The sequence below is a fragment of the Glycine soja genome, chromosome 16 (genome assembly GCF_004193775.1).
Source record: "Glycine soja cultivar W05 chromosome 16, ASM419377v2, whole genome shotgun sequence".
Lineage (NCBI taxonomy): Eukaryota > Viridiplantae > Streptophyta > Magnoliopsida > Fabales > Fabaceae > Glycine > Glycine soja.
Genome location: NC_041017.1, coordinates 25,690,938 through 25,716,568, shown reverse-complemented (window position 1 = coordinate 25,716,568; position 25,631 = coordinate 25,690,938). Strand labels below are relative to the sequence as shown.

At 34.5% G+C, this 25,631-nt stretch overlaps 2 protein-coding genes across 2 annotated transcripts; both read left to right on the top strand.

The window, feature by feature from the left end:
• The first annotated feature begins 5,325 nt into the window (after positions 1 to 5,325).
• LOC114391071 (diacylglycerol O-acyltransferase 2D-like) lies at positions 5,326 to 17,991 on the top strand. The gene is made up of 9 exons (XM_028352066.1): positions 5,326 to 5,775; positions 5,894 to 5,968; positions 6,128 to 6,213; positions 7,827 to 7,933; positions 8,017 to 8,172; positions 16,146 to 16,232; positions 16,440 to 16,537; positions 17,015 to 17,102; positions 17,522 to 17,991. Exons 1-9 carry the CDS (start codon positions 5,552 to 5,554, stop codon positions 17,621 to 17,623), a joined length of 1,023 nt encoding a protein of 340 aa, XP_028207867.1. The 5' UTR covers positions 5,326 to 5,551; the 3' UTR covers positions 17,624 to 17,991.
• Positions 17,992 to 22,240: 4,249 nt separating this feature from the next.
• On the top strand, positions 22,241 to 25,094 carry LOC114389159 (pentatricopeptide repeat-containing protein At3g29230-like). Its single transcript, XM_028349776.1, has one exon. It carries the CDS (start codon positions 22,638 to 22,640, stop codon positions 24,495 to 24,497), a length of 1,860 nt encoding a protein of 619 aa, XP_028205577.1. The 5' UTR covers positions 22,241 to 22,637; the 3' UTR covers positions 24,498 to 25,094.
• The last annotated feature ends 537 nt before the right edge of the window (positions 25,095 to 25,631 follow it).

Sequence of the window (25,631 nt, the reverse complement as noted above, 5' to 3'; positions counted from 1 at the left end):
TATTTACCCACAAATATTTGCAGCAATCAGTACTGTAGTACCCGCCCCGCACATATAATTCATATATATATATATATATATATATATATATATATATATATTAATGTAATTAAAATATGTTAATTAAGTAAATAATTTATACTATAAATATACTTTTTTATAAAAAAAAAATTATATCAGGGAAGATATTTACCCACAAATATTTGTTGTAATCAGTACTCTAGTATATATATATATATATATATATATATATATATATATATATATATATATATACTCTTTTATAAAAAATTATATTTTTCTCATTTTATGACTAATAGTAATATTCTAATAGAGAATAATGAACTCTAATTCAACATACCTTATATTAAATTTGTTTCACATTTTATTGAACTATTATTTACTTTATGTATAAATTTATGACTTTGTTGACAAGTTCTTTTAAAATTAACTTTCAATTGTGAATCAATATTGTGTGTTGTTTGGTGCTTCAAATTAGTAGTTTATGTTTGTACCTATTTAATGACTTATCTTTGTAATGTTGGATGATTTTCTTGTAATGTTATTTATTTATGACTTAAGTTTAGACGAATCAATGTGTTGTTTGTTTGTTTTTAATATTATGTTCAGATACTTTAATGTTATATATATTTGGATTATTTAAGAGTAAATTTTTAATTTATTTGTAGTAATTTTTCAAGTTAATATATTTTTATTGATTTATTAACTTTATACATAAGTAAAGTGCGGGTCACAAGTGCACGTATGGATATATAGGTACCCAACATGTACGAGGATAAAGATTCAAGTTGCTACATGCGCGGGTATGAGGTTGGGTATGCATATTTTTTTAAAAAGCGGGTAATGGGATGGGTACTATTGGACCCTACCCAGATCCTACCCCTTGTTATCCCTAGACATGTGTCTGGAGGATTATATCAATTTATGCCTCTGGTTGCCTATGTCTCCCTTTCCTCTCTAACTCTCGTACATCAATACCTTGGGCACCTAAGTCTGGAGAATTGTGTTTGTTAGTTCCTAATTTGTCCACTGGTAAGTCATCTCAGTACAACTCGTGTCAACTAGGTAAACATACTCGTAGCAGTTATGGTCCTCATGGCAATAAGCATGATGTGTCACCTTTTATTTTAGTTGACTCTCATATTTAAGGTCCTAGTCTAGTCTATTCCATATTAGGATGTTTTTATTGATGATTTCTCTCATTGTACTTGGGTTTTTCTAATGAAGAATCATTTTGATTTTTTTTTTTATATTTTTCAAAGTTTATATGCTAAGATTCAAATCATTTTGGCTCTTCAATTAAAATTTTATGAATTGATAATGCAAAGGAATATTTGTCTTCCCAGTTTTAGTCCTTTTTAAACTTGTAGGGGATTCTTCATCAAACACCATGTATCCACACACCACATCAAAATGGTGTTGTTGAGCACAAAAATCACCACATCAAACACTATTTGTCTTCCCAGTTTTAGTCCTACTTCATTTGGGGGGGGGGATGCTATTCTTATTGTCTATCATCTAATGAACCACATGCCTTCATCGGTTCTCGATAATCAAGTTTCTTACTCCATCTAGAATCCTTAATAGTACCTCCATCTTGTTCCTACCCGTGTCTATGGGAGTACATGATTTGTCCATGATCTCACTCCAAGTAAAAATAAACTCTTTGCCAAGTCCCTAAAATATAATTTTCTAGGTTACTCTCGCCTCCAGAAAGGTTACTGATGCTCCTCAACTTCAATAGTGTCCGGTCTCTACTGATGTTACTTGTTTTTATACTACTTCTTTCTTTTCTTTCATAGTTGAAAATGTTCCTTTGGAGGTTCCACTTGTTGTTTCAGTGACAATCATTACTCCTACTCTACCATGTCTTACTCCACCTCCACTAAAACCTAATACCAATTAACATAGGCACCATTGACAACACCACCCAATGATCCTCCAACATCATCTCTTGCTTCAAACGTCCAGCCACCACCATCGCCTAGACCTGAACATCCCTTTACACTGCGCAAAGGTATTTCATCAACTCATAATCCTAATCATTTATATGCTTTTACTCTTAATTGTGACTATTTATTTCCCTTATATTTCTCTTTTATCTATTCTTTGGATTATGGGTTTATTCCTAAGTCTAAAAGTGAAGCTATGGTTGATCACAATAGGCAACAAGCAATGTTGACAGAAATGGGTGCTTTGGATGCCAACAACACATTGGAGCTTGCTCCTTACTTTTTTTACCTCCCAACAAACCACAGTTGAGTGTTGATCAATCTATACAGTGAAGATTTGATTTAGTGGCACTATTGATCATTAGAAAGCTCACCTTGTGGCTAGGGGCTATACTTAAATTTTATATCTTGATTATGATAACACTTTTTCTCTTGTGGCCAAAATCACCTTTCTTCGGCTTTTTCTTGTCATGGTCACCATCTGACATTGGCCTCTACACCAGTTGGACATAAAAAATTCTTTCTTGCATAATGAGTTACAAAAAAAAGGTGTACATGGATCAACCATCCAAATTTACAGTCTCAGGTGGCTCACTCCTTGTTTGTAAGCTTCGCGGCTCACTCTATGTCTTGAAGTAATCTTCTCGTGCCTAGTTTGGTCATTTTATCTCTCCTCTACTTGAGTTTGGTATGACTCATTGTGAAGTTCATCACTCAGTATTTTCCCTTTATTCTCTATCTGGTCTACGCATCTATCTTATTGTCTATGTTGATGACACCATCATCATTGGCAATGACTTTGATGGCATTCTCTGGCTTAAGTCTCACTTTCATAGTCAATTTCAGACCATGGATTTGGGTTCACTCAGGTACTTCCTTGTCATCGAAGTTGCCCAATCCTAATATGGCATTGTCATTTTCCAACAAAAGTATAAATTCATTCCTTCTCTTAAAGATTATATAAATTTAGATATATTCAATTCCTTTGGGATTAAAGGTTCATAGTAACTCAATTCATTCCCTTTCTTGAGTTACTAAAATCACTTGGTTAGCAGGAGTAAGTTGTAAAATTAAGAATTTTTATTCCTAATGAATTTGGGATAAGAAGCAATGTTGTCTTTATATATAACTATGAATTATGAAATTGGGATGTAATTAATTTTTTTATTATATGAGATTGGTGTTTGTGTAACTCATGATTCCCAACGGTTTTAAAATATTTGTTTTCAAATTCTCTTTGATTTATAAGTTTTAATCAAAATCTTAAAAAAAATGGTTTTTAAGTTATTTTTTCTATTTGTTATAAAACCTTTTTCTAATTTATAATTTCAAGCAATGAATAAAAAATTTGATTGTTTAAATAGTAGAAAAAAAATGAAAGTGTTAGGAATTGAGGCAAGTCTTTGGGGGAACAATATTCTATTTACCATGACTACTTGTTTGATTTGGTATTCTTGCTAGGGGATTAATAATAGATTTATGCAAAAACTCTAATTCTTCTTCGAGATCCATCATTTTTTAAACTTTAAACAACCAATTCATCAATCGAATAATTTGAAACATTTTTTCATCAATTATAAGACATAATCAAGACCAAAACAAGTCTAGGATAGAAAATCTTCATCAACAAATCACAATCAATCAAAATTACTAATTCAACTTTTAAAAACCCAATGTCACCTAATACCTATTCTTAACCCTCAAATAAATTCTTAACAACATATCAAGTCATCATAAAGTACCAAGGCATAAGAAAAAGAATAGAGTTTCCTTTAACTATAGGTTCTTCAAGTTCCTAACTTTAGAGGAAGAGAGATGAAAGGAAGATACTTTGGCAAAAAGGAGAAGGTTCCTCTTTGTCTACCAACCACAACAACACGAGAGTCAAATATCAAACTCCAAATCACTAAACCAAACATAACCTTTAGGTAAGAAAATCCTTTCTTTTCTCTTCCTGGAAAAATAGAAGAGAAAAGAAAGAAAGAAGGATGACCTTGTCACTCTAAGGACTACTATGAAGCTCCAAAAGAAGAGAAAATATGTTCTTGAGTATATGATTCAAGATTCTTCAACCTCTTTAGAGTGGAGTGATGAAGGAGAGAATCAATAAGAGTGTGAGAGTTTTTGGAGAGAGTTTTAGATTTGTAGGTATTTAGAAAAGGATTTTAAGCTCATCCAAAACAAATTAAATAAATCATATTAATTCAATTTTAATATTTTAAATCATATTTTAATTTATAAATATTAGTATAAACTTAGTTTTTTTTAGTTTAAAATTTTGTCGAAGCTTAATAATGTATTAAAATGAATTTTAACCACTTTAAATAATATAAACTTAATTACTATTCTTTGTAGTTAAAAAATTACTATTCTTTCTTCTATACATTAATATTAACTAATTATTACTTCTTTTATTCCGTCAAGGGGAGTCCCACAAGTATATACAACCTAACCAAACGCAGAAAAGTAACTCCAAAGTAAATCTTGAGGGAGCAATACATAACTACCCAAAGGAGGTCTTGGAGGCATATGAATGTCAATATCGTGAGAGTAGGCAAGGTTGGCTCACCAGTCCACTACACAATTTCCCTGTTGCACCATATTTACAAATTTCCTTAAATTTTATGGTTAATTTAGATATCTTTCAAACATATTTTTATTTGTTTAAACTTAAACTCAAGGCTCTCTTAAGAAAAGATGGGAGGAAAAAGATTTTCTTAGTTGATTTCTAGCCTAACTTATTTTAGTTTTTCTTGGCCTTAAGTTAAGCAACTATTATGAACAGAAAATAAAATAAAAATAATACACCATCTCTGCAATCAAAAAAAAAAATCATAATTCAAACAGTCCCTTAATTTTTTGTATAAAAATTAAGAAATTTAAAAAAAACTAAGTGAAAGAATAATTAAAAAATATCTTATTTCCAAATTAACCCTCTCAGGTCTCTCTTTTCCCACTCTCCCATTATTTTCTATCCCTTCTCTCGTTTCTTTTCTTTTTTAAATAATTTAATTTAAAATAAAAATAAAGTTATCAATAATCTTTAATCTATATCAAGTTTGTAAAAAAAAAAATATAAACTTAATTATACATAAAATACAATCCTTGAATAGAAATCATAAATTTAAGTGTGAGTAATAAACTTAAAAAGATTAAAATTATAAAAATTGTGAATTTACATGGAGCCAAAAGTTCTAATCAAAGAATCTATTTTCCCACTTTAGTTTTCTTTCTAGAACCTTTTTATAGCCTTTATTTTAAAAAGAGTCAGTTTCATAACTATGCCTACGTGGATTTATCCAATCACATATAAATAAATAAACAAACAATGAACACTCCATCGTTTCAGACAAAGTATAGCGTTCGCCATTTACGTTTCCATGTGCCATAATGACTGTCTGTTTTCCGAACAAATAAAATAAAAAAAATATTAAGACACGAGACAAGATGGAAACTCCGAGAAGAGACGAAAATCCACATGACATTTTTGCCCCTCACACTTTCCCCTGTTTACTCCACGCCGCTTCCTTGTTCCTTCATAAACACAACACTTCCTTCTTACATTCGGCAATCAAACCATGCAGCGCACGGCGGCGGCGACAGAGGAACCACGGCGGAGCTCCGGCGACGCGTCGGCGGCGGAGGGGGAGAAGGTGTTCAAGGGAAGTGAGGTGTTCGGTGATACGTCACCAAATTATTTAAAGACGATTTTGGCCCTGGCGCTGTGGCTCGGAACCATTCATTTCAACGCCGCGTTGGTGCTCTTCGCAATCTTCTTCCTCTCTCTCCACAAAGCATTCTTGTTCGTTTGTCTCTCCTTTAGCTTCTTCCCTTGAAATTACACACACGTGTGTGTATATATACATGCACGTGTGTGTCTCTCTGTGTGTGATGTTAATAAGAGAAGGTTGTTATGCCAGACTTTTCGGTTTGCTTTTCGTGCTGATGGTGATTCCTGTTGATGAAAAGAGCAAATTCGGTAGAAAATTATCCAGGTACTTATTATTATTATTATTATTATTATTATTATTATTATTATTATTATTATTATTATTATTATGCTTTTCATGATACACAGTTTGAGTATCTTGTTTTTGTGTTTGAATAAAAAAATGTCTTCTCCAGAAGAAAAAAAAAACTTGGGTGTGTTTCAGGTACATATGCAAGCACGTTTGCGCTTACTTTCCCATCACGCTTCATGTGGAGGATATGAAGGCTTTTCATCCCAGTCGTGCTTATGGTGTGTCCCAAACTATTCATTCAAAATTTTACTTTTGAGGGATTTTCTTAGAAGAAAGTGCACCTTTGCTTTGGCTTTCCCATTCTTTGCGGTCAATTAGTATTTGTGTGGTTTCACCTTGGAGAATATTTTAGAGATATGATCAAGATAGTGTATGTAGAGGGGGCAGGGGGGAGGGGGGGTGTTGGGTTTGGTTCAAACTCAAATTTTAAGTTGGTATTAGATCCTATCCTAGTGGTTATTGTTGGGCTTATTGAGTCACCTGTTATCATATCATCTGCATATGTCCAGTTCTCGGTGTAAGGGAGATGTGTTGGAGATTTCATATTGACTAGAGATATCCCTAAATTAGTGTATAGAAGTGAGTGGTAACTCTCATCTCATGAGCAATTTTTTTCTTTAAAAATGGCAAGAAATTTGAAATTGTTTTTTTTTTCTTTTTTGAATAAGTTGGGTATGTGGACTTGATATTGGTGGAAAGGAAAAAGTGGAACTATTGATATAGGAAGGTAGAGACTTGAGATTATTGTTCCCTTTGGTTGCTTCATTCGTATTCGATGCTGGGTGACAGACTGACAGTTGTGAAAAGTATAACTTAGCCTGAATATTCTGAAGAAGGCCATACTAGATTGGGTGGTACTGTTGGTACTTTAAATTGCTGAGTAACTGTTTTGAGTTTTAATTTCTTAAAGCTTCTGGCAGCAAGCTATTAAGGAGCATTAAATACACCCTATTAAATGTTTATAATTGCGCCTATAACAGCATGCATTCAATGGTTTTTGTATTTTTGATACAATAAATATTTCCTTTTTTAATATAAACTTTCTATTTGTTTCTTTTACCATTGCTCTGAGTATACTAGTTAGCATTTGTGTTTCTTAATTCGTCATCAATTAAATGTACATAGACAAATATGAATTATGAATTTGATTAATTAAGGTTTGACTTTAATAAAATATGTTTAATTTTTATAATTTGTGGATAGACCATTATAGCGCCAATACCTCTGCCCAAACAATTTTTTTAACTATTAATGTTCCAAACCGGTTTATAATAGGATTCATTTTAAAATGAAACAATTCTTTTATTTTAAAGACTTGATTGACATGGTATAAATATGACTAACTGTCCTGGATGAAGCGATTTCTTGCTTATCCTTGGGCAGAGCTAGATCTGAAACATGTTTACAAATTTTAAGCTAATCTCTCTCTATGATGATGACTCGCATTTTTGTATTGGCTTAAATATGTTTAAGGTCCATGATAAATGACTATTTTTTTTTCTAGGTCCTTAATAATTTATTTTTGTTGTTTTGAGTTCCATATATATTGAAATTTTTGTTGAGTCCCTGTCATCAGTTAAGTGATGACATGTCACCTTACAAATTGATTTTCCTAACATTATCAACAATTGTGATGGTGTCATGTCATCACTTAACTGGCTACATGGACTCAAAACATAAGTTTTAATATATTAAAGGCTCAAAAAAATGAAAAATTTATTAGGGACCCATAACAAAATTCGGTCTTTTATTAGAGACCTTAAACATATTTAAGCCAAATTTAATTGTTAGTAGTTCATGAAAATTAACAACAGTATGTCTTTTCGTGCAGTTTTTGGTTATGAACCACATTCAGTTTTGCCAATTGGAGTTGTTGCATTAGCTGACAACACATGTTTTATGCCTCTTCCTAAAATAAAAGTTCTTGCTAGCAGTGCGGTAAGGCTTTTATCGACTCTGTTTTGTTGTGAAGGTTATTGAGGATATAATTTAAAAAATTTCTTATTACACTTGACAAATAGATATTTTACACACCATTTTTGAGACACATATGGACATGGTTGGGTCTAACGCCAGTGACAAAGAAAAGGTTTACCTCCCTGTTGGATGCTGGCTATAGTTGTATCTTGATACCTGGTGGAGTGCAAGAAGCATTTCTCATTGAGCATGGTTCTGAGGTACATTGCTTTTCAGTTTTCACACTCCCTCACCATCTTAACTGTATGTATATTTTAATCCTAACTGAAAATGTTTATTCTTTTGGATATATATGATTATGACTGATGTCAAGTTGGAGTAATATGTCTCTATGGAACCATGTGTATGGTAACCTACCTATGTACTTAGTACCTCTGGTACTTCTTTCTCATTAATATATATACTATTATCTTTGCTGATAAAAAAAAAAAAAGTTGGAGTAATATGTTGGTATAGGCATTTTCCCTGACCATGCAAATGCTTGGGCTGAATTACCATTTGACTGGGATATGTTTGATAGTCATAACACTTTGGTTTCTTCCATCTCTGATATTTCATGTCTAATATATTATATATATCTAGTTTAGATAGAAAAATGGGAAAAATACATTCTTTTGATTCATTTATACAGGCTATAGACTCAATTTTAGGATCAGTAGCCTGAAATGTTTCAGCTATGATATGACAGTAAGATTAGCCAATAACACTCTTAAGTTTTATCTGATTCTTGATATTTGATAATGTTGATTATGAGAGAGTATATAATTGTGGATTTTCAGATTATGCTCAATTATTAATACACAAAAAGGTTGATCAAGCTTGTTTTATCTATTACACAAATACTGTATTAGAAGCTTTTGAACCAGAAAGAAATATTCACTGCAAATGCTGATAGAAACTTGGATTTCTATTTTAAAATATGAAGAGTAACTCCCTGCAGCAGAGCTAGACATCTGTAATCTCTCAAAAACAGAAATGAATATGGTTACAGACACTTTGAGGGGTCTGCTTCCTCCCTGCCCATGGGCCCAAAATGCTCCAGGATCCGTTCCTCCCTTTTATCCTTGCTCCTACTGTCCCATACCCGTTTCCACGTAGGCAAACGATAGACGGGAAAGTAGATGGGGAAAGGTGTATGTTAGAAAATACCCTTGGAAGAGTTAGGGAGCTTCCAGTTGTAGGACAGCTAAGATAGCTGTTAGTTAGATAGAGAGCTGTCAGTTGTAGGACAGCTAAGATAACTGTTAGTTTGTTATAACTAACTGTTAGTTAGTTAGTTATAACCAATTGTGGTTAGATAAGAGGCTATAAATAGCTGTGGCAGGGGTTAGTTACGGGGGGAACAGAAATTGAGAAGAGAATAGGAAGGTGATAGACCTCGAATCCATCAGGGTGTGTAATCCTTGAGTTGTAGCATTCTAATTCAAATAAAACGAATTCCCTCGTTCTGGTCCAGTTCTATCAACTGGTACTGGAGTTCTGATCTTGGAGCGTAGAATTGTTAATGGTGGTGAAGGTGAACGCAAGAATGGAGACATGCATGGAAGCTATGGAGAAAGCGATGGAGGAGAATCGCGAAACAGTGGAATCGCGGCTGAGCTCGATCGAAGGGATGATCCAAAGGTTGACAGTGGCGTGGGAGAAAAAATCTCCAGCGACAAATGTGCATACAGTTTAGGCGAGCGGAGGGGATGAAGGTATGGCAGCGCACAACGGCAATCGGTGGAGGAATTTAGAATTGCCCATATTCGATGGTGAGGATCCAATGGGCTGGATACCAAGATTGAGCAATACTTTCGGTTATGGGCAGTTAGGGAAGAGGACAAGCTGGAAGCAGTGATGATCGCGATGGATGGAGAAGCTTTGGGTTGGTTCCAATGGTGGGAATCTTGGAATCCAAATCATTCTTGGGATGGGTTCAAGATTGCTGTCACTCAAAGGTTCCATCCAGGCTTCAAGCTTGGGAAATCCTTTTCAAGCGCTGCTGGCAATGCAACTAGAAGAGACAGTGCAGGAATTCATTGGTCAATTTGAGAAGTGTGTTGAAATGGTGAAGGGGTTGGAGGAGCCATTTCTAGTGGAAGTGTTTCTCAAGGGGTTAAAGGAAGAAATTAGCACTGAAGTAAGGTTTCATGAGCCAAAGAACTTGATGGAAGCCATGGTTAAGGCTCGAAGAGTGGAGGATAAGAACAAAATTTTAGGGAAGTTACCCGTGGGTAATGTGAGGGGGAGTAATTTGCAGGAAACTGTTCATTCGGGGTAGAAGGGGGTAAGAGATTGGCAGCCAGCAAACAATAAGGTGTCTGACCTTTAGAATGTTGTAAAAACAGGGACAAGTGATTGGAAAGGTAGAAGGACGTTCCACAATTTGTCTCGTGTGGAGGTAAATGAAAAGATGAGGAAAGGAGAGTGTTTCACATGCAAGAAAAGTATAATCCTACACATATGTGCAAAAATAGACAGTTTAGATTGATTATTATGGAAGAGGAGGAAGAAGGAGATCCTAGGAGCCTACAAGGGGAGGATAAAGAAGAAGAGAGAGGAAAGTTTCACCAATTATCCCCGCATAGTATTGGGGGTTTTACCACCCGGAAATCTCTTAAGTTGTGGGGAAAAATTAAGAATAAAAAGGTGATTGTGCTAATTGATTGTGGAGCCACTCATAACTTCATATCGCTAAAGTTAGTTAAGGAGCTATGGTTGAAGGTAACCCCTACAGGCTTATATTCTGTAGAAGTAGGAGATGGACACAAGGTTAGGTGTCAAGGAGTGTGTAGATCCTTGCCTATTGAATTGCAAGATTTACAAATCACACAGAATTGTTATTTGTTTGAATTGGGTGGTGTGGATTTGGTGTTAGGAATGGAATGGCTGGCTGGATTAGGGGCCATTGAGGCCAATTTTGAGAAATTGACATTAACAGTGCCAATGCAGAATAAAAAAGTCCTATTGAAAGCTGAACCAGAGTTGATAAAAGCTGCCATTAGCATGAAAATGATCAAGGGGACCATGCTAGAATCTGACCAAGGGTTTGTGGTGGAATTAAAATGGGTGGAAGGAGAAAAGGGTCGGGAAGCAGTTCCTGACCTGGTGGTACAGCTGCTGACACAGTTTGAACAAGTTTTTCAGGAACCTCAAGGGCTACCACCGCATCAAGAAAGAGATCATGCTATCACTATCCAGGAGGGAACCAAGATCCTCAACTTAAGGCCCTACAAATACCCAAATTCGCACGGGTAAAAGGTTCACATTCACTTCACTATTATCAATTAAAACTTATTAAAACCTATTCGACTCAAAATAAGGCCATCAAAATTTACAAAAATATTTTGTTAAATCAGTGAGATAAAATAAAATAGACTAACGTAAAACTTATGCCCCACTGTCACATTTTATCAGAGCCTTGTGTCCCAACGTTCTTCAGCACAAAGTTCTTTAAAGCACTTCACCTAGCCATTTGCTCCCCCGAACACAAGGTTCAAGATCATCACAGGATCCAAACACAAATAACACACAGGGAGTGAGTTATCACATTCTTAACTAATAGAGAAAAATAAAACAACATATAAGTATAAATATTATATAACAAAATACAATTTACTTGAGTATAACTCACGTTATTTCACCACACGTCTCATTCATTTTCACAACATTTGCGTACTCAATAGTTTAAATACCATATCATCAAATCAATCAATATAGAACAATACACAAACGTTATGCAGTAGATACACTAAGACTCAATCCTATATGTAATGTGGTACCATGTCAGTGAAAAACCTCATCGGCCGCCTAGGAGTACATGACAAGACAAACCACACACTAGCAAGTCAAGTCACTCTCACTAGGTAATATCATAGGGAAACCAGTCAGGGTCACAGTGTTTTGCGAGAATGCTCCAACCATATGGGATCAACATAGGCTTAAAGGAGCACTCAAACCGGGTGACCCCCAAGACCTACACTCCGAAGAGTCCATTAGGGCCTCTCCCTCTTGATTCAGGTCCAACCCAGAAAATATTTTAGCACACAGACTCTATCTATGAACTGTACAAAATACACGACTCCTCAATTGTTCTCAAATATTTTTAACTCGTCGCCCTTTAAGAGTCTTAGCATTATCTTGTCACCCTTAAAGGATCTTAGCATTAACTCGTCGCCCTTAAAGGGACTTAGCATTAACTCATCGCCCTTAAAGGGTCTTAGCATTAACTCGTCGTCCTTAAAGGGTCTTATAGTCGTGTGATTGTACAATCCACAGTTTACAATTCAATGCACACAACATTTCAATCACGTGCATACTTAGTTTATCATATACACTCGATCTCAATTACAATGGTATAATCTCAAAATAGCATGTTGTCACACCTCATGAAGCATATTCACTTTACCTATGAACTATGCAATACACACAACTACTCAATTATTTTCAAAATCATTTTAACTCGTCGCGCTTGTGATAAAATTTGTTGGGTTCCCACAATGGATCCCATCACAATACTTGTCGCGCAAAACTTGTCGCCCTTAAAGGGTCTTACAGTTGTGTGATTGCACAATTCATAGCTCACAACACAATATACATCTCAATATACATGTATTCCGTCATTCATCACATGTTCAATTCATCACATACAATTTGAATCATCATTTCATATCCTCAATATAACAATTTATACAAAAGACTATTACAACCTGGGGACTAAAACCTCTCAAATAATATTACACAATTATATCAAAATCATAGATCAAAATATACAAATATCAAGAGCACAATTTATCAAGCAATTCTTATCAGAACATCAATATTTTATTTATAATCATAAAGGAAAAATTGCAATTTAATAAACATCCCAAAATAAAATCCCAATTTAATCCTCTAAGGATCCCTACACATGTTCTCACTAACCCCCAATTGTGAATAACTCATCCCTTACCTCTAAGCGGACACACGTGTCTTCCGACATCGATAGCGGCATCTCTAGCGGTTCCCTGAGATTCCTCCAGTTTTTCTTCCGACTGTTCCAATAGAGTTCCCAGACGTCAGCGAGACGGAGAAAGGATTAAAGCCTCCATTTGTACTATCTTCATGCGATTCCTTTTTCTCCCTCCACGAATATTATCTCGCAAATCACAACGGTGAAAGTGTGCGCACTTTAATTTCGAACAACATATCCAAATTTCATGAAAATCCAATGGTTAACGAAACCGGAATCGTAGTTTTACTAAGACCGTTTTGGGTTTCTGCGGGAAAAGAGAAAGCTACGGTGCGAAGGGTATTTCTCTTAGCTCTGAGATGTTTTTACAATTCCCAACGGTGAGAATGTTCTGAATTGGGTTGCGAACGTGGTGCTCAAATTTCACGACGATCCAACGGTGAATGAGTCCGAGATCGTCATTTTTCTGAGATAGCTTTGGTGGGCTGCGGGAAAAAGAAAGGGTTTTGTGGAGGAGAAGAGGAAAAACGAAAATGAGGGAAAAAAGAGACACCCGTCAGTGTAAAAACTGACCTAACACTATTTATATCTAGGTTTAATCTATTTATTTATTTATTATTTTATAAAAACAAAACTCTATTTTATTCTCTATCAAACAAATAAATAAAATACTCTTTTTATTTTCTCTCAAATCATTATTTTAATACACTTATTTCTCTTTATTTATTCAATTATAAAAACCTTATCATAAAACTCTATTTATTTACAAATAACAACTCCTTTTAAATTAGTCTACAAAAAATGGGATGTTACAAGGGTCATTATGAATTCTTGGTCATGCCTTTTGGGTTGACTAATGCATCATCCACCTTTCAGGCACTTATGAATGAGGTGCTTCAACCCTTCTTAAGGCAGTTTGCATGAGTATTTTTTGATGATATACTTGTATATAGTAGTAGCCTTGAGGACCACCACCTGCATTTGAAGGCAATCTTACAAGTTTTGCAGCAACATAAATTGTAGGTGAACAAGAAAAAAATGCAATTTTGGTCGGAATTCTTTGGAATATTTGGGGCATAATATTTCAGGAAAAGGTGTGGAAGCTGACCCTAGTAAATTGGCAGCAATGGCTGAGTGGCCTAGACCTAAGGATGCTAAAGGATTAAGAGGATTTCTGGGGTTAACAGGGCATTACAGGAGATTTGTAAAGGATTATGGAAAAATTGCACAACCTTTGAATGCAATGAGCAGGCTTCCTATTTTGGCACTACCAGATTTCTCTAAAAAATTTATCTTGGAAATTGATGCATCAGGAACTGGACTGGGTTCAGTTTTATTTCAGGAAGAGAAACCTTTAGCTTTTTGAAGCGAGGCTCTATCAGACAAGGCTCAACTCAAGTAAGTATATGAGAGGGAACTGATGGCAGTGGTGTTAGCGGTGAAGAAATGGAGGCATTATCTGCTAGGAAAGAAATTTTTAATTAGGATTGATCAAAGGAATTTGAAGTTCCTAAATGAGCAGAGGCTTATGAGTGAAGAACAGTTCAAGTGAGCTACTAAATTGATTGGTTATGATTTTGATATTCATTAAAGACCAGACAAGGAGAATTTATTGGCTGATGCACTATCCAAACAGTTTTCATTTTCAGCAATTTCGTTGGTGCAAGAGGAGGAATGGGCTGATTGGGAGGAAGAAATACAAGCTGATCCTCAATTATATGGAATTTATTAAGGGATTCTAACTAAAACAGAAGAGAAGCCTGGATATACCATTCATGGAGGTAAACTATACTTCAAGGATAGACTAGTTTTGTCAAGAAATTTCACTAGAATCCCTCTACTTTTGAAAGAATTGCATAATTCCCCTTTGGGAGGATATTCAGGGTTTTTTAGAACATTCAAGAGCGTGGCTAATGTGGTGTTTTGACAAGGAATGAAGAAAATTATAAGGGACGATGTTGCTGCATGTGAAATCTGCCAGAGAAATAAGGCCAGTACATTAGCTCCTGCAGGGTTTCTGCAGCCTCTACCTATTCCAGGATTGATATCTCAATGGATTTCATTGGAGGTTACCAAAGGCTCAAGGGAAAGACACTATCTTAGTGGTAGTGGATAGGCTGACTAAGTATGCTCATTTTTTTGCATTCAGTTATCCTTATACAGTTAAGGAAATAGCTGAGTTATTCATTAAAGAAGTGGTGAGACTGCATGGGTTTCCCGCCTCGATAGTCTCTGGCAGAGACAAACTTTTTATGAGCTTCTTTTGGAAGGAGTTGTTCAAGAAAGCAGACACTCAATTGAAGATGAGTACTGCCTATCATCCTCAAACAAATGGGCAGATGGAAGTAGCTAATCGATTAACCAATCCTAGCTTGCCACATCATAATTCCCTAACAGAATTCTTTTAGACAAAATCCCTGAGATATTGCGGTTTGATGATTCTGCGAGGTGGCCTTTGGGCAGTGTTGGTGCTTGGCTGTGTTGTCCCCTGTATTTGCTGGTGTAATTGTGGTTGCTGGTCTATAACAGAAAGTTTGCATGTGAAGGACAAGACCTATAAGTTAAGAAATACAATGACCAACAACGACATAGTAGTTAGAATAATTGAGCAGCAATGCCATTAGGCTATTGGTTTAAATGGAGATAATGCCATTTAGAATAAATGACAAGCAATTTAATGAGGTAGACATGAGCCATGTTACTACTGGTTGCTATTAGTGGCAGCAAACTCATACCTGCTTGCACTATGTGATGATTGTAATAAAAATGTGAAACAAATCTTTCATTTAATATGCCTCATGCATGCAAAGCTAAAGATCATTGCTGCCATCACAGTTCTGTTTGTTTGAATTCTGACATTGGCTGAAGTCATTTCAATTTGATTACTGCAATGGGTCCAACTGATTTCAATCTACCAATTAAGCACCTTGTCATTGCACATGTTTGCTTCTTTTATGATTGAATCATTGTACTGTCACAAAATGCATAAAAAGTTATGCAAAGAGTACATTCAGGATAAGTACATCATCTTAGTGGTTAGATAATTTGGTGGCTATTCTTGCGGATTGTTTTGGGTGGTATCTTTTACTCTTTGGTTTGGGTTGCATTTAACTTGTTTCTACTGTTTGTACAGATAGGCAGAAAAGGTTTCCAAATAAAATGGGTCTTATGATATGAAACTGCTTTAATTTGATCTATATTCATACAGGTTAACAATATTAAGAATTATTTGCTTTCTAGATTGCCTTTCTTAAATCAAGGAGAGGATTTGTCCGCATAGCAATGGAGAAGGGAAAACCCCTGGTTCCAGTTTTCTGCTTTGGTCAGGTATTTATTTCTTGTCCATTTATCTTATATTCTTAAGGAAAAATCACGCACCATTTGCTGATTCCAAGATATTAGCTGCAGAAAATTCTTAAACTAAAATGTTGCTTGTATTATTTTCCTATCTGCTAATGTTGCTAATTTATGTTTGTGATTTTGTCTATTCAATCAAATAAACTATCAATTCCCTTTGGTGCAATTTTGCTGTAGTCAAATGTCTATAAGTGGTGGAAACCAGGTGGGAAGTTAGTTCTGAATTTTGCGAGGGCTGTCAAGTTCTCCCCAGTATATTTTTGGGGAATTTTTGGGTATGTGTTTCTTTTAAATGAGAATTTGCTACCTTCCTGTGATCTCTTTTACTCCTATTTCCGCTAGTCAAGGGGGTTTTGCATGATGAATAAAGCTAATTTTTTTAATTCAAACTTGAGGTTGTTCAATGAATTAAATTCAACAAGATGGAACTATAGAATAAGCCATTTCTAAAATGTCAAACCAATTTGAGAGTCAGTTTGGTACATAGTAGGAAAGGTCGGCTTTGTTTGGTTCAGCTTAAAATATCTGCTAAGAATTGGAAAAGGTGGATTAATTAATGTTTTTCAGCATGCATGTGCCTTTTACAGTCAGTTTTTAGCATTTTTTATACACACAAGTCTTTTATATAGAATGAAATCATTGATTTGCGGACAGCAGTCATTTGACCAGTGTATCAGTATGAAGCTTAAACTAGTATCATAGAAGTTGTTATCTGGAACTCATTTTTAACACGGATTATCTCTTCTCTTCAGATCTCCGATACCCTTTAAACATCCAATGCATGTGGTAGTGGGTAGACCAATTGAGCTCGAGAAAACTCCCGAGCCAACTCCTGAGGAGGTATATACTATCATGCCTCTTTATTTTAACTGGCATTCACCAAGTATCCATAGTAACTTTATGTCATCTTCTAGTTAAAAAAGTTTGTCTTTTCATCTTTTTATAAAGTTGCCAACATAGTAAAGAAATATTGGAAGAATGGAAAACTTCCGTCTGGTTTTAACTTTGAAAGGCATATCTTCTCTTGTCCTACGCAGAAGATTTTGATTTCCATGGAATAAACTTTGTTTTGTAGTCCTTTAGGCTCTAGTACAGCAAAATTTACAGATGGTTATAATCCAAGAATTGCAATTTTGCATAATATGAATAAACTATTTCTAGATACGTACTTGCAAGGTATGGGATCTGCAAGATATTTACAAATTTCAGCTACACATGACTAAACTTTTTTATCTCTTATTTCCTTTACTTTGTTTTAGGTTGCCAAAATACATAGCCAGTTTGTTGAAGCACTTCAAGATCTATTTGAACGACACAAAGCTCGAGCTGGATATCCAAACCTTGAGTTGAGAATTGTTTGATATGGTCATAACTTCGACCCATATTTTCATGGGGTTAATTACACTTATCTCCTCTCAGGTCAGGCTTTATTTGGGAGTTTTGAAGATGGAGTGGAGTGATTAGTTCATGATAATTGGATTTGGAATGGGGAGAGGTAAAACAATGCTGTTGATTGATTGAGAAGGGAGTCATCTCTGTTGTTTTAGAAGTCACGGGTAATTAATCATGTAAACTGTGTTAGTTTAACTTCCTATTGAGTCTGCACGATTTATATCAGAAATAGTTATAAATCTTAGATTAATTTAAAATGTTACTTTATGACATAGGGTGTGTTTGGGACAACTGTAAAAGATAGATTATTTCAATAATCGATTATAATCATCATCAATTTTTGTTTGTATGCAACAAAATATTAGCTTTTACATAGTACAATAGTATAAAAATAGATTAAAAAAAACAAGTTGAAAGAAAATAATCATAAGCCACAAACATTCAGCTTCATAAAAATAATTTATTTATTTTTCTAAATTTAAGCCTAATCTCAAACATCCCGCTTATTTTAGAAATAACTTATTTTCTATATAAAAAAGCTAAAATTTTAGATTTGTATTTAGAAATCACGGACATCTCTCTAGAATGTTGTGGTAGCCTGTCAAATGTTTTATGATTATGACAATTCATACATGTTAGACATATCATGTCACATTTTTTATTTTGACTTGTACACCTCTATGATATAATTTGAATACCCATTTGACATTGTTTAAACATTAGTTGAGTGATCTAATACTCTTACTCCTAGTTAAATACTTCTAAAACACTACTATCATAATTAGTTTTTTTTTTATTAACAAAATGAGATTCCTTTATCTCATTGTCTTAATATTCGAAAACCTTATCAAAAATATCAATTTTAAATTAGGATCAAAAGGAATCATCTCACTTAATGATATTCAACTCTCCAATCTAATATGTAAGAAAGCAAGCTTATTAGACTATACATAATGGAAATACTTTTGTATTTTTAATAAATTGAGTTGACCCAATAATGGCATGTATTTTATTGAATCTTGATCTGGTTGGATTCAAATTTATATAAACAACCTTAACGAAATTTTGGGTTAGGTAGGACCAAAAAAGTTGTTGTAACTCGTCCCACACTTGCCCTTACTAATAATATTATCAAGTTATGAATATTATGTCCTCTAAAACAAGTTATGAATATTATGTTCAGTTTATTTAATATTGTTTAATTATATTAAGAAATTAAGAATGAGAATATAATGAATATAATATGTAATGAAGTCTAAAATTAAACTTTCTGATTTTATAAGGACGGAAATTAAATTTTAAATTTTACAATAATTAAAATAAAAATTTTATAGGGATTGAAATATGACTTTTAATTGTTTTAGGAATAAAATAAATTCACTTGCTATGTAGTAGCCATGTGTTAGGGGCGCTAAGTAAAATTTATAAAAGGTATTATAGATATCGAAAAATGACTTAATGAAAAATTTGATTAAGTTATTTTATGAAGAGGACATAAGGAAGTATTTTTGAGGTACAAAGTACAATAGTTTAGTATTGAAATTCTTTGAAATATGTTATCCCTGAAAAATAATCTCCTAAAAAATATGTCATTTGAAGATATGATGAGCTTTGAAGTAAAAATGACAAAGTGTTGAGAGACACTATAAAGATGTTGAAAATCTTTTTTTAGATTGAGCATTGAGTATATTTTTTAGGTAAAAGGATTTGCGAACCAGTCATTAGAGAAGCACCTAGAAAACGGTTTTGGGTGATTATTTCCCATAAAACACTGGCAAACACTTTTTAGTTGTTATTTCTTGGAGGCGTCATTGAAAAATGGTTGGAAAACACAGCCTTTGGCCGTTATCGAATTCAAAACTTCAAAGACAGGAGTCCAAATCATAGATAAGGAGTTTGGAATCAATGTAAACGTATCAAAATCATATAATTTGACTGTTAGACTAGAAAATCTATATATAAATAGGAGGTCTTGTAGCCATTTCATTTGGTTAAAAACACTTGCATAATCTCTATAACACCAATCACGTTGCACATCGACATGGTTACTGATTCCATGAGAAAAATGTATGATCTAAGTCATCTTTTATTTCAATGCAATTGCTTTTTTCATCTCTAATTCTACTTTCAATGACTTATGTTTTGCCTATGACTCCTTCATTTCCTAGGACCCTTCTTCTATCTATGTTCCTTTCTTTTACATTTAATTGTTCATCTTTCTATAACTTTTTCTTTCTTTTATTGTTTTTTGAAATCATTTTCAAAATTGCTTAATTGGATATATCTCATAAAAAATTGTATATTTTACATACAAAACTATATTTTCTTCAAAAGGTGTATAATTGTTAGATTCCTTCAAGTCTGTTAGTGGAAATCAAATTTCAATGCATTGTCTTTTTAACAAAGATTACTATAGAATTCAAATAACTTGATTTTTCACAACTTGATGTGCAAGAAGCCGTTGATTCAAATAAAAAGAATTCACATCCTTGAATCATGTGATTCTAAGTCCCACGAACTCAAAAATACTTTTATTTGTTGACTAGAATCATTGAGTGAAGTTATCTTGTAAGTTTTTGTAAGTCTTTGAAACTTATTTTCAAATTTCCAACATCAACACCATGTCATTCAAAATGTTTATTGTGTCATGCTCATGTGACAATCTTTTTTTTTGTCCGTCTCATATGATAATATATTAGTTGCATTAGTAATTTGCTCACGAAAAGCTTAGACTAGAAAAAAAGGAGAAAAATTAAAAGGATAAACATAAGCATTAATTATTGGTTAAAGTATGTATGTCATTCTTGTAAATTTTTTCTTTGTTTTATTTTTTCTAAAATTATAATGTGTCAAATTTTGGTCTGAAGTAAGGTTTTTTTATATTTGAACCTACATAGGGATTTTTAGGAGTTAATAATTGTCATAAATTACAGAAAATTGTCATAAATTGCAGAAAAGTGTCATAAATTGAAAAAAATGTGCAAATATGTTTCTTGTATTTTTTTCTCTGTAGTTTGTGGTGATTTTTTTGTTATTTGTGACGGTTTTTGATCCTCAAAAATCATATTTAAAATTTAAATTATAAAACCATCACATATAAGTTCAGATATAGATGAATCTTGCTCATAATCAAAATTTGACATATTACAATTTAAGAAGGACCAAAACAAAAAAAAATTGTTGGGACAAAATTCTAACTTTTCTTATTTTATAATGATATAAAATATGTTAGCTTTAATTATTTTAGAGGAGGAAAAACATATTATTTTCATAATTTTATTATGCAAAACAAATCATTAATGAATCCTTAATGCATCCATCACTCTTCAAAATAACCGAAAGAGTAGTAAGAGTTTGTATATGATCCTATTGTGTTCACATGTAGACAAGGTTGACCCTCAAGATCGTCTAGAAGAGTGACGACACTAGACCCACGACTAAATGAGACTTTTAAAAAAAATTCATAATTTTGTAATATTTTTTCTATATTATTATGTATTGTTTTATAAATAATTTGAAGTTGTTATTTATTTTTCTCCTTTTTCATTCAAATTGAAATGTGACATTTTATTAAAAAAATCACTTTTTTAGTTAATTTTCCCAATGTTATTAAAAAATTCATATTGATTGATATATATATATATACACACACAAAAAAAATCAAAATTATAGTGAAATTACTATTTTTATAAATAATAAAATGTACCTAAGTTTTAATATGAAATGATATTTTATCAATGATAGATGATAATGATGAAATTAGAAATTTTTTTTGTGGGACTAAATATAAAGAATAAATTAAATCATAAATATAATTAATATTTTAAAATATATATTTATACGAGTTTATCCGAATTCAATAAAATTTGATGAGAGTACGAATTAATTTCAAAAAATAATATCACTTCTTTTAATCATTTTTATCTTTTGCATGAACACAAATGAGGAGAGTCAATTTAATGTTCTTATTTATCTCTTTGTCATACCTACTTTTTATATAAATATTTATATGAATGTAATTTTTTTAAAAAGATATAAATTAGATAATAAATAATAACATATGAGTAATTTAAATAGACAAGGGAAATTGCTGTTTTGTAAGAAAACTTTTCCATGCCACATGCACGAAAGTGTGTCTTCTCAAAAACATTAACATATTTTTTTTATTTTTTAATTAATATTTATTTTAAAAAACAGTATCCATCCGCGTATGTGTTCTCGTGTTTCGTGCATTCTTTCCTTCGTGCTAAATAACACTGCCGATTAAAAATTAATCATATTTTTTTAGATTTATTAAAATTATATTATCTGTTTAATGGAATAAAATATATTTTTTATGATACTATGTGTTTTATTTTCAAATAATTAAATATAAAAAAATATTATTTGATATTTCAGCATAAATTCATAAGATCTCAAGACCCATCTTTAAGTATTTAATTTTTATTATATATAAAATTCTCTTAGAACAAAAGATAGTTATATACTGGAGATAAGATTAGTTTGACTTGGAGGAGTACCTCACATAGAAAAAAACAAATACTCTTCAAAATCAAAACACATTTCCCATCATCTTTTTGTACGAATGACAATAATACAAGAAATGAAGAAAGCATAGATACAAATTTGATCACGCAACAAAGAGAGCTTTGATCTGTCCAATTAACATGACCTGGCAAGACCCAAATTAAAGTAAAAATCGTCCTGTCTAGTAGTCTATGGACTGGTCCATGTCGTGGAAAAGAACCAGCGGTTGAAGATTCAAACGTTTGTTTCTACATATATACCATGTTCAAACGTTGCGGTGCGCCCAGAAGAAAATCCAAATGGAAGAAGGTGCTAGTAGCACGTAACCGCTACACGATAATCGCATCTCACACACACATGGGTCGGGTCGGGTTGAACCGCACCAGAACCCAGGCGCTACACAAGCCGTTGATCTGTATCCGATAAAAATAAAAATCCACGGCCACAAATGCAACCATGCAAACCAAAATAGGGAAGCTAGCGGTGAACCAAACTTCGAAACCACTGCACAGAGTGGTGGAAGACAAGTTCATTTCCCTGTTACGGACATGCGGAACCTGCGTGCGGCTGCACCAGATCCAAGCCCAGATAGTGACCCACGGACTCGAGGGAAACGATTACGTCACCCCGAGTTTCATCACAGCATGCGCGCGCCTCGGTGGAATTCGCCGCGCGCGAAGAGTGTTCGACAAAACGGCGCAACCAAACGGCGCCACGTGGAACGCCATGTTCCGAGGGTACGCCCAAGCCAATTGCCACCTCGACGTCGTCGTTTTGTTCGCGCGAATGCACCGCGCTGGCGCGTCCCCCAACTGCTTCACGTTCCCCATGGTAGTGAAGTCTTGTGCCACTGCGAACGCTGCCAAAGAAGGAGAAGAGGTTCATTGCGTTGTAGCCAAACGCGGCTTTAAGTCGAACACGTTTGTGGGGTGCGCGTTGATTCACATGTATTCATTGAGAGGGGGAGTGTTTGTTGCTGATGCTTACAAGGTGTTTGCTGAAATGCGCGACAAGAACGTGTTCGCTTGGACAGCTGTTGTTGCAGCACACGTGGCGTGCCGCGACATGGTTTCCGCGCGGAGGCTCTTCGACCTCGCGCCGCAGCGTGACGTGGTGCTGTGGAACGTGGTCGTTTCGGGGTATATCGAGTTGGGGGACATGGTGGCTGCGAGGGAGCTGTTTGATAGAATGCCGGACCGCGACGTGATGTCGTGGAACACCGTGTTGAGCGGTTACGCGACAAATGGCGAGGTTGAATCGTTCGTGAAGTTGTTCGAGGAAATGCCTGTGAGGAATGTTTATTCTTGGAATGGGTTGATTGGAGGGTACGTTCGGAATGGACTATTTAAGGAGGCTTTGGAGTGTTTTAAACGGATGTTGGTGCTGGTTAAAGGTGAAGGTAAAGAAGGTAGTGATGGTGTGGTTGTTCCTAATGATTACACCGTTGTGGCGGTTTTGACAGCGTGTTCGAGATTGGGGGACCTTGAGATGGGTAAGTGGGTGCATGTTTATGCGGAGAGTATTGGGTATAAGGGGAACTTGTTTGTTGGAAATGCTTTGATTGACATGTATGCGAAATGTGGGGTTATAGAGAAAGCTCTTGATGTGTTTGATGGCTTGGATGTGAAGGATATAATAACTTGGAACACTATAATTAACGGCCTTGCCATGCACGGCCACGTGGCCGATGCTTTGAGTTTGTTTGAGCGGATGAAGAGGGCGGGAGAGAGGCCGGACGGTGTTACTTTTGTTGGGATTTTGTCGGCCTGCACGCATATGGGGTTGGTGAGAAACGGGCTTTTGCATTTCCAATCGATGGTTGATGATTACTCGATTGTGCCTCAGATTGAGCATTATGGATGCATGGTGGATTTGTTGGGAAGAGCTGGTCTTATAGACCAGGCTGTGGATATCGTGAGGAAGATGCCTATGGAGCCAGATGCGGTTATTTGGGCAGCGCTGCTTGGGGCGTGTAGGATGTACAAGAATGTGGAAATGGCAGAGCTGGCACTTCAGCGGCTCATTGAACTTGAACCCAATAACCCTGGAAACTTTGTCATGGTCTCGAACATTTACAAGGATCTAGGAAGATCGCAAGATGTCGCCCGGTTGAAGGTCGCGATGAGAGATACCGGGTTCCGAAAAGTGCCGGGATGTAGTGTTATTGGGTGCAATGATAGTATGGTGGAGTTCTACTCCTTGGATGAGAGACATCCTGAGACAGATAGTATATATAGGGCATTGCAGGGATTGACTATTTTGTTAAGATCCCATGGATACGTTCCAAATCTTGTGGATGTTGCTCATGCAAACTGAATGAGGTGGGAGGTATTGTGAGTATAGTCATCAGTTCTTTGTGATCTGGCTCACCATCCGAAAGACCCAATCAATTCCACAGGCCAAAATCAAATCTTTAAATTCTGGGTCTGTTTTGAAAATCAATTCTAAGGCCTTTGAAATAATGAAATGGAAAAATCACCAAGTCTTTCATCCTGCATCGGCTTTCGATCAGAATCAGTTATGGTATATATCAAATGTCAATTGCTTAGTAGTCAAACTGGCAATATGGCAACGGTTACTTCTCCATGCCCATGTCTCCGTTATTAGCATTTGGCTTCACCAGTTCTCCTGAACTTGAGACTAGGGAAATGCATGTCATTTTCCTATTTAACAGTCATGCCATTTGCCATCGTTGGAAAAATGTATTAGTTACACAATACTTGTTTTGATTCAGAAAAGAATACAAAGCTTTGAATTGATAGATTATACCGAATAAGATGCTGAACTGACTGCTCTGCAAATAAACATTTGCCTTTCACGGCATTATCTTTAGGAGTAGTTTCAAATGTCATTTTTTGTTTTTCTGCCGCAACGCAATTGATGAGTAATAAAATCCTGATTCCTTGAGTAGCACTTGGTGCTTAATTTTTTTTTTTCTTTTTTACTGATGTTGTGCTGAGATGAGTAACGTTTTCTAGTTTAAAATTTTACTGTTAATCTCTTGTACAAGAACTAGTAGCGTCCCAGATTGGCAACAGCATCTTGGCATTCATCATTATCAATTAGCTGTTGTCTCGGCCTACATGACTTGAAATTGTCTACGTGAGGTTCTAAATGGGTATCCGATTGGATCATGTTTCGTTGTTAAATTACTTTTCTTTCTTTTTGCTTTTTTCTTTAAACCCTTGATGAAAGAAATTAAAGTTTTGAGTAAAGAAATCAATCTCTGCCCAAAACGACCAAATTGAAGATGTTTGAACTTTTGGAACGTGCACAAACCGATATGGTGCACATGATTGATATAAACATTAGCCCATGAAACTTTTGAGCAGTGAGCAAACTTTGAAGGTTTCTTATTTGTTAGATAACAAAAAGTGGGAAAGCTATCATGTTAAACAATAAGCAATTTGTAGTTATAATGAGTTCAAATTTTTTTTGGTTTCCTATCTT